Source organism: Xyrauchen texanus, chromosome 21 (genome assembly GCF_025860055.1).
Source record: "Xyrauchen texanus isolate HMW12.3.18 chromosome 21, RBS_HiC_50CHRs, whole genome shotgun sequence".
NCBI lineage: Eukaryota > Metazoa > Chordata > Actinopteri > Cypriniformes > Catostomidae > Xyrauchen > Xyrauchen texanus.
In genome coordinates, this window is record NC_068296.1 from 25,136,245 (window position 1) to 25,147,028 (window position 10,784).

Below are 10,784 nucleotides of genomic sequence, written 5' to 3' on the forward strand. Positions count from 1 at the left end.
ATATAGAAAACTACTCTTGATCGAGGACATTTCTCTTTTTTCCAATAGACATCTAGATAATTTTATTGCCCAGCCCTATTGATAACATTGCATTAATCTCTCACAGCAGCCCAATAATCTCAGTGATAGATAGTTAAATTAAAGGATACGTTATAGACACACAGAATCTAGTAAGCAGAAATATAAAATGTACCTTGATATGTTTCTTCAAATTAGAGGCAGGATTAATGCTGATATCTGGCTTGAGCAAGTTAAACACATGACACAATCATGCAATTTTTCATGTTGTTTTCACTGTAAAAATCCATTCAGGATGCAGCTGGTTATGTTCAGCTGTAAACTGTGCTTGAGGCATTCTCCACACCCATAACAATTGGCGTCAGATCTGCAGCTGCCGTTCAAGTTTTTTACATGTGATTATGATTTGACGGGTGTCACGAGACTCTTTCAAGCCAATCATTTTGATAAATAAAAATAAAATCAGGACAGGGAATTAGCAAACACAAACAGCGGGAAAATAGCATAGTAAAAGTAGAGCTACAGCACTTATAATGTACTCAATTAAAAGTAAAAGTATAAAATGTTTAATCTACATAAAAAAGTAAAATTCTTGGGGAAAAGTATTTCATTACAGTAATGTGAGTGTAATTTGTTACTTTACAAAGTCATTTTAGATTAAAAAAAAGTCTTCCAATTGCATTAATAGAAATTGTGACATCTCAAGCATTCCACAAACATTATTGTCACAGCTGACTTATTTATCTGTCTTATTAAATATATTAGTAATTACTGCTATTTCTTTCTCTCTCTCTCTCTCTCTCTCTCTCTCTCTCTCTCTCTCTCTCTCTCTCTCTCTATCTCTATCATTAGATGCCCTCTCGTTTTAGCACTGCGGTGCGGATCTTTACCACCACCTTGTTTGCAGCAGTGGTGCTTTTTGCCATCCTGTTGGCCTACGTGACTGGTTACCAGTTCATACACACTGAACAGCATCACCTCTCTTTTGGGCTGTACGGAGCCTTTCTATCCCTCCACCTTCTGCTGCAGAGCCTCTTTGCCTTCCTGGAGCACAGGCAAATGCGGGGACCCTCCAGACCCCAGCACCTCTGGCGCAGTGTGGCCCTCTGCATCGCAGCCTACCAGGAGGATCCGGACTACCTCCGCAAATGTCTGCGGAGCGTACAGCGCATTTCCTTTCCAGGCCTTAAAGTGGTGCTGGTGGTGGATGGGAACCGGCAGGAAGATGCCTACATGATGGATATCTTCCAGGAGGTGTTGGGGGGAGCGGAGCATACAGGATGTGTGGTGTGGAACGGGAATTACCATAGCGACGGAGATGGAGGAGGAGGAAAGGGCTCACCGCATGCAGAGGAGGTTGCACGGGTGACCAAGGTGGTACAGAGCTGCCTGTATTCCTGTATTATGCAAGAGTGGGGAGGCAAAAGGGAGGTGATGTACACAGCCTTCAAAGCACTGGGAAATACTGTGGATTACATACAGGTGAGTCTGCAGACACCACTGGAATTGTTCACCAAAATGAATAGTTCACCCAAAAAAGACAATTCTGTCATTATTATAAAATTGCTTCAAACCCATATTACTTCATTTCTTTTGTGGTTTATTTGCAATAATGTAATTGAATAGTGACTCGGGAAAAAAAAAACATAAAACCATAGTAAAATTAGCTGATACAACTCGTGCACCATATTCTAAGTCCTCTAAAGCAATATGATCACTTTGTTCGATGAACAGAAATATTTTCACTGTCAAATCAAATCATATTAATAAATTCAAGTCAAATCAAATTAAAATATGGAGACTACATCAATAACATCAAACCTAATTGGTCTTAATTTAGTCTCATGACCACGATGGTGTTCTGTTCATTACACAAAGTGATCAGATCACCTTAGAAGACTTGGAATATAGTGCATGAGACATATAGAGTACTTTTACTGTGGTTAAACAGTGTTTTTGTCCTTTTATGAGCTTGAGTCACTATTCACTTACAGTACATTATGGCAAATTAACCCTTTTAAAAAATCACCTACATGTATTCAGTGTAGGGTAAGTTACTTAAAAATACTAATCCACTACAAATTTCTAATTATTTCTCTAAAATTTTAATCAGATTACTAATTAATTTAATTTCAAGTTACTTTCTAAAACACTTTTCTGCTCAACAAATTCAAAATAATGTCTATTTCTTTCTTGTTCATTGTTAAACAAGACACACTCATCACCTCACTGTAATCTGATTACAAGAATTCAAAATGTAATGCATTACACTACTTTCGACTAAAAAGTCATTAGATTACGTAACAAATTACATTGTAATGGGATCACACCCAACACTGTGTATCACAGAAGAAATTAATACAGGTTTATAGCAACATTTTTGTGAGTAAATAATGACAGAATTTTCATTTTGGAGTGAAATGTTTCTTTAAACAGACCTAGATTTGTCCTGAATAATCATAATCCAAATCTGTGCAGCAGTGAGGTCAAAGGTCACTTTCCTGTCACCTATAGTCCTGACACACCTGTGTGCTGTCAGCAGCCTTTCATTTCTTTTGCTCAGGATATGACTGATACCTGCAGAAACTAAGATGACCTTGAAACATCTGTGCCTCTAGTTTTTTGTAAAAGTCAGTTATTGTTCAGACAGTCTACATCAGCATCAACTAGGCTTGGGATTGATGCCATTTTCACGCATGGATAATCAGAAGGATATCCAGATGATTATCGATATTAATTAATATTTTTTCAGATTTGAATAGGGCGGCTTGTTTAACAATAGTCTTTGTCTTTTTAAACATATTTCTCAACAAAACTTAAGTAAAGTGCGAGCGGCAGGGTAAATTAAAGTGTGTCGCACACCGGACTTGTCTGACGGACGACATGGCACATTCTGAAATTTCATTTTTTAAATTATTTTCTATTAAAGTATACATACCGCCGGCTCGTCATCTCCGGAGGCTGTTAAAAATGTTGTAGCGCCACAGAGCTCAATTCGTATAGTTTACCATTAAGTTTGATCCAAATCCTTATCAGAAGACAAAGATTATTTACTCTTGTCATTACTAAATTATATATTGTGTTTCTTTCATAGGGCCTACACAATGGATTTTCAGTAACAAATATGTCGTTTTATGGTTTGGCAGCTTGAATGAAAGAACTATTCAAGGCTACATACAGGGAAATATCATAATAAACGTCGCCATTTCTAATCATTCAGTTTGCACAGTTACATACACTGGCGGAGGACAAGTCTCAGTTGCCTCCGCTTATGAGATCTTATCACGTGGCTCACTGTGCATGACACCACTGAGACTCACAGCATGTGGAGGTCCATGCTACTCTCCACGATCCACGCATAAATTTCCATGCACCCCATTGAGAGCGAGAACCACTAATCGTGACCACGAGTAGGTTACCACATGTGACTCTACACTCCCTAGCAACTGGGCCAGTTTGGTTGCTTAGGAGACCAGGCTGGAGTCAACTTTGTTAATTATTGAAGAAGTACTGGGCCAATTTGGTTGCTTAGGAGACCAGGCTGGAGTCAACTTTGTTAATTATTGAAGAAGTAATTAACAAATTACTTCATAGCTTCATAGCTTTGGACTGCCATCAGCTCGAAATTTCTGTGTGATATGTCACCCTCTTGTGATCTCCCAAAGCAATTACGTCAGATTGCATTACATGGAATTCAACTGGCAGTGGATTGAAAGCACACAAATTAAGCTTCTAATTTGCATGTCGGCTGATGTTAATGTGTCGATGCCTCAAAAATGTATAGATAAAATAACGTACCGATCAATAATTAATATATCAATATTTTATGACATCCCTAGCATCAAACTTGCAAAAGATATTTTTTGTTCTTAACTGTTAATAATCAGGGGTTAATTTGGGATTTCAGAGTTGGGGGAACCTTAAAGTCGGGTGATGTCACAACCCCACATAAAAAAAGAATACAATAAAAATGAATAAAATAATAAAAATTTATATTGAAATATTCCACAATGTTATACATATTTTGTACAGTATGGCAACCATCCATGGGAATGCGCTCTTTCTAGCTCACAAACCTAACGATCTCTAGTGCAATATTCTGCTAAAGGTGAAGTGTTTTACGGCCACTCTGTGTCCATTCTTGAAGCTACTTGTGATATTTGGTGCTACTAAGTTTGAAGGTAAACCTTATATAAGTAGATCTCGGCATCATTGACATGCGAGCAAAAACAAGTGAAAGATGAATATGTATTTTTTATTTGTGCAATTTAGAAATGTTGAAGTCAGAATCAGATTTATTGCCAAGTATGCTTACACATATAAGGAATTTGTCTTGGAGACAGGAGCTTACAGTGTACAACAATACAAAAACAGCAGCAAGACATAGATAAGAAAAAAAAAAAGAAAAAAAGAAGAATAAAAAGAAAAAATTAGACATATACTTACATACACTCAGACACACACCTTCATACATACCTTCATACATACCCACATACACACACGTAGTGCAAATCTATTACAAATGAGTGTAATAGGGTGAGTGGGGTCCAGAGTGATTTTTCCAGCCTTTTTCCTCACTCTGGAAGTGTATAGTTCTTGAAGAGGAGGCAGGGGGCAACCAATAATCCTCTCAGCAGTCCTAACTGTCCTCTGTAGTCTTCTGATGTCTGATTTCGTAGCTGCACCAAACTAGACAGCTATTGAAGTGCAGAGGACAGACTCAATGACTGCTGAGTAGAACTGGATCAGCAGCACCTGTGGCAGGTTGAACATCCTCAGCTGGCGAAGGAAGTACAACCTCTGCTGGGTCTTTTTCACAATGGTGTCAATGTGTGTCTCCCACTTCAGGTGAGATGGTAGTGCCCAGGAACCTGAATGACTCAGTGTTGCCACAGTGCTAAAGTCCACAATCATCTCCACTGTTTTGAGCATGTTCAGCTCCAAGTTGTTATGATTGCACCACACAGCCAGTCATTCAACCTCCTTTCTATATGCAGACTCATCATCATCTCTGATGAGGCTGATGACAGTGGTGTCATCTGCAAACTTCAGGGGCTTGACAGAAGGATCCTTGGGTGTGCAGTCATTGGTATACAGGGAGAACAGTAGTGGGGAGAGCACACATCCCTGGGGGGCACCAGTGCTGATGGTACAGGTGCTGGAAGTGAATTTTCCCTGCCTCACAATCTGCTGCCTGTCCGAAAGCTGGTAATCCACTGACAGATAGACATGGGTAAAGGGAGTTGGTTTAACTTAGACCGGAGAATTGCTGGGATGATTGTGTTGAAAGCCGAGCTGAAGTCCACAAAAAGAATCCTTGTGTATGTCTCCGGTCTGTCCAGATGTTGCAGGACATGATGCAATCCCATGTTGACTGCTTCATCCACAGACCTGTTCGCTCGATAAGCAAATTGAAGGGGATCTAGAAAGGGTCCAGTGATATACTTCAGGTGGGCCAACACCAGTCTCTCAAATGACTTCATGACCACAGACGTCAGGGCAACAGGTCTGTAGTCATTAAGTCCTGTGATTTTTGGTTTCTTAGGGACAGGGATGATAATTGAGCATTTGAAGCAGCATGGGACTTCACACTGCTCCAATGATCTATTGAAGATCTGTGTGAAGATGGGGGCCAGTTGGTTAGCACAGGAACGAAGGCACGCTGTTGAGACGCCATCTGGGCCTGAAGCCTTACTTGACCTTTGTTTCCGAAAGACACGGCACACATCGTCTTCACAGATCTTGAGTCCAGGTTGTGTAGCAGGAGGGGGGAGGAGGGGGGTTGCAGGAGGTGTTAATGTTTGTGTGAAGTTAAGATCCGAGTGCGTGTGGGGTGTGAGATTGGGCCTTTCGAATCTGCAGTAGAACACATTCAGGTTGTCAGCCAGTCTTTGGTCCACCACAGGTTTGGGGGTAGGATTAGTAAGTTGTTTGAGGCCACTCCACACTGATGCAGGGTCGTTAGCTGAAAACTTGTTTTTCAGCTTCTCAAGAGTAGCTTCTTTTAGCCACTCTGATTTCCTTATTCAGTGTGTTCCTGGCCTGATTATACAAGACTTTATCCCCACCCCTGTAAGCATCCTCTTTGGCATAACTGTACGAACGCCGCGCTGACGGAGTTTAACCAGCGCGCCAGCTCGTTTCCCTCGCCTGTGTCTCGTAGCGCGTTTAAACAACACATCTGCGCCTCCGACTAAAATGTCCAGCAAAATGTCTGAATATTCAAAAATCAGGAAAAGATTATCTGGTATGTGCTGACGAATGTTCAGCAGTTTGTCCCTGGTAAAACTGACTGGAAAAAGATTACTAAACAAGGACAAACAAACAAAAACAACAAAAGACTTGGAGAGCTCCACACCGAGGCGCCCATCTGCGGCGACCATCTGTGGCGCCATCGTAGTTGTGTTTGGATCATAGTCATGCAGCCTTTTTTATTTAGTTGTGTTACCCGTTACCCTTTTAGGGTAACGGTTAATGTTTCGAGAATAAAATTTGTAAACTAGCCTGCTTTGTGACAAACATTAAAAGGTCTATAATGGGTTAAAAAAAAGATAGAAAGATAGAAAGAAAGAAAAAAAAAACAGACCCCTGATGTAGAGAGTGTTAAATTGAATAATAAATTAACAGGGAAGTAGAGACGGTCAAATAAATAATTTATAATAAGCTCAGCCTGTCCTTGTCTGCATATCACTGCCCCCCTCGGCATATCGCAGAGCCGTTTTGCGGCCCTCTTCAGCCAATCGTGGCCCGTTCGGCATAACGAGGCGGCCCATTTCAGCTTATCGCTGCCCGTTCGGCCCATTTCGCAACTGGCCTAGCTGGAAAAGTCCTGGTTCTCCCAATCGCCATGCCGCACCTGTTAAGTTGTATGTATTGGTCAATGTTATTGGTGCTTTGGATGTGAGTAATTTCTGATTCAAACCCCCTTCGTGTATAGAAATTTTTAACAACGAAGCAAAATTGGACTGCATATCAGTGTATCTAAGAAGAAACAGGTGAGCATTTGATGGCATATTTTGAAATTTTACGTTTTTTGTTTCCTGGGTAGTATGTGTTATTTCCTAATTGCTTATGCCTCAAAAGTATAGAAAAAGGCTATTATTCAACACAAACTTTGCTTTTGTGACCAAGACAGTGATATTTTGAAATGTACCTAGTTTCCAGAACATTCCAACTTGGAATAAATTCTAGAAATTTCTATAACTTTCCAGTAATATAAATATTAATATAAATACAGGGGCCTTAAGCCCACCATTTCAGTTTAGTTCTAGCTGCCAAAGTGGATACATATCTGCATTTTTCTGAGATTGCATCAAGAGGCTGTAAGCATCTGGCAGATGCATTTTCCTATGTCTGCGGCCAATTTATCAAGATAAGAGCGAAAAAGAACTTTGTGGAAGCATCTGCTAAGATGTGTGAGGCCTACAAGGCATATTGCGGCATGTCTGTCGGTGATCAAGACAAACCCTGGCACCTCATTTCACCTGCGAGTACTGCAAAAAAACTCTGGAAGGCTAGATGGACAATTGTTGCTCTGAATTTTATGTAATAAAATGTGTTAATTTTTTACATTTTAAACGTTTTTAATTTTAAAATGTTTTACAATTTTCAATTTTATTGGAAAAATATTTCATATATGAAAAATGTTGCGAGAATCTCTTACAAAGTAGTCATGGGTGAAATAAATGTATTTTTGTATGATGGTACACAGGGGAAAAGAGAGTCATGAAGTTCACTATCCCAAGAATGTTCTGGGAACCCACTGACCACTCAAGCAACTGCTACTTCTGCATGGTGTGGACCCTTCCAAACATCGGACTGACAAGAATACACCTGCTATCATGTATCCGGACCTTACTTTTTGGCCACAATGTGACCAGTCTGTAACCAGAATGAATGGCACCTCTTCATTGATAGCTCATCCAGGAGCCTCAAAGCCGTGCTGCTCCATAATGGTAACAAGTACCCATCTCTTCCCCTGGCTCACTTGGTGCACCTCAAAGAGGATTACAGCAGCCTCAAGACCTTGCTGGATGCCTTGAAGTATGAGGAGTACATTTGGGTGCTGATTCGTGAATTTTACAGTATAATCGTAAATCTCGAAGAACTACTCACTTCTAAATCTTTTGTAGTCATTTTTGTATTACTTTAGTGTAAATACATGTTCATTTGGATTTATATGTTTTTTTTTTTCTGACTTTATGTGAATGAAAATGAAAATTCACCTGTTTTCTAATTGGAAATAGGTTCATTTTAAAATATCACTGTCCTGGTCAAAAAAGCAATGTTTGTGGCGAATAATAGCCATTTTCTATACTTTTGAGGCATAAGCAATTAGAAAATAACACTTACTACCCAGGAACCAAAATTGTGTTACAGAGTGTAATTCACTTGAAATATATTTGAGCAAGTAAGCTTGCTAAATAGAGATGGAATGTGTAAAATGGATCAAACAAAAACCTCAACAGAGAATACAATAAATTGTATGAATTGACAAACAAGCATTTTTTCTTTTTCTTTTTGGAATTGAAGGTGCCGGTGTTGTGTCGAAATTTCACTATGTTTCCCCGACCATACCGGCCCAATTTAACACCTGATAATTATATATCTCTTTTGTCTGTAGGTGTGTGATTCAGACACTGTACTAGATCCAGCATGCACAATTGAGATGCTAAAAATTCTAGAGGAGGATCCGCAAGTGGGTGGAGTGGGAGGAGATGTTCAGGTGAGATTTTGCCTCGGACAAAGACTTATTAGTCATAAATGTGCGGAATGACTTTTGACATAGAACCACTGTAACTCATCTGAGGAGCTTTGTTGTAAATGTTGTGTTCGTTGAGTGTTTTTCCATTGTCTGTTTCAGATCCTAAACAAGTACGACTCCTGGATCTCCTTCCTGAGCAGCGTCCGTTATTGGATGGCTTTCAATGTGGAGCGGGCTTGCCAGTCGTACTTTGGATGTGTGCAATGCATCAGTGGCCCTCTGGGAATGTACCGCAACTCTCTCCTCCAGCAGTTCTTGGAGCCCTGGTACCACCAGACATTTCTAGGCAGCAAGTGCAGCTTTGGTGATGACCGGCACCTCACCAACCGTGTCCTCAGCTTTGGCTATAAAACCAAGTTCACAGCACGTTCACAATGCCTGACTGAGACCCCCACGCAATACCTGCGCTGGCTCAACCAGCAGACCCGCTGGAGCAAGTCTTATTTTCGAGAGTGGCTCTATAACGCACTTTGGTTCCACAAGCACAGCCTCTGGATGACCTATGAATCTGTGGTCACTGGGTTCTTCCCATTCTTTCTGGTGGCTACAGTAATCCATCTGTTTTACCGAGGTCGGCTGTGGAACATCTTACTTTTCTTGCTAACAGTACAGCTGGTGGGCATGGTAAAGGCCACCTACGCGTGCTTCCTACGAGGCAGCCTTGTTATGATCTTCATGTCATTGTACTCTCTGCTGTACATGTCCAGCCTGCTACCAGCTAAGATCTTTGCACTGTTGACTATTAACAAAGCAGGCTGGGGCACATCAGGCAGGAAAAAGATAGTAGTGAACCTTATTGGAGCTGTGCCTGTGACAGTATGGGCAGCAATTCTGATCGGTGGCGTGGTTTACACCATTTACTGTGAGGTGCAGGAGCCCTTAAGTGAGACAGAGAAGGCGCTTCTCATTGCTGGTACCATCCTCTATGCCTGTTATTGGCTCATACTCCTGGTACTCTACCTTGCCATAGTCGCCAAGCGCTGTACCAAAAGAGAGGAACAGTATCACCTGTCCTATGCTGAAGCCTAGCATGGTCTCTCTAAAACATATTTAGTGGTGCTGCAGGACATGCTATCAGGGCTCATTTGAAATGACCCCTGTCTTTACCTGGTGCTGCAATCTGGTTATGATTATGGATCATGAGTCCAAAGCCATCAGTTGATAGATGGTTTCAAGCAGTCACCATAATCAAGAGTTTTTGACAGAGCCATAATTTGCATCTGTTGAAATCAGGAACGGTGCTTCTCATGGATATACTGTAAAGCATACACTGAGGTGGCTAGCCATGGTGGGTGCAAAATGTTGAGCCAAATGTTAGTTATGGAGCGATAAGTTCATGTCATTAGATTGCCATATTAAGTTAAGGTGCTTGTACTTATAATTATACTTAATATAGTGATCAACATGTTAAGGTGTGTTCCAACATGTGAGGTACACCTTTATAAGACACTAAGCTGACAGTATTTGCCCAAATCATTCATTATTTTTATTTAGTGTTTTATATGACAATCCAGCATAATTCTAAAAAAAGATTGTGGTGCTGCTAATACGTTTGAGGTGTAACGTGTTAGGACTTTCAAGAAAGTTTGAACAACTACATTTAAATATGATTTTCTGATACTTCACTAAGATTAAAGGGATAGTTCAACCTAAAATACAAATTCTCTCATCATTTACTCACACTCATACCATGCCAGATGTGTAGGACTTTCTTCTGCTAAACACAAACGAAGATTTTTAGAAGAATATCTCAGCTCTGCAGGTCCTCACAATGCAAGTGAATGGGTACTAACATTTTGAAGGTCCAAAAAGCACATAAAGGCAATGTAAAAGTAATCCATATGACTCTAGTTGTTAAAGCTATATTTACTGACGTGATATGATAAGTGTGGGTGAGAAACAGTTCAGTATTCAAGTCCTTTTTTAAAGATCAGTCCCCGCTTTCATTTTCAAATTCTTCTTCTGTTTTTGGTTATTCGCATTCTTTGTGCATTTTGCCACA

The 10,784-nt window shown here is 40.3% G+C and overlaps 1 protein-coding gene across 1 annotated transcript; it reads left to right on the forward strand.

Moving 5' to 3' along the window:
- The first annotated feature begins 870 nt into the window (after window positions 1–870).
- Window positions 871–10,454, forward strand: LOC127661370 (hyaluronan synthase 3-like). Its single transcript, XM_052152023.1, has 3 exons — window positions 871–1,500; window positions 8,642–8,743; window positions 8,882–10,454. The coding sequence occupies exons 1-3, from the start codon at window positions 871–873 to the stop codon at window positions 9,809–9,811; spliced, it is 1,662 nt and encodes a 553-aa protein (XP_052007983.1). The 3' UTR covers window positions 9,812–10,454.
- Window positions 10,455–10,784: the final 330 nt, after the last annotated feature.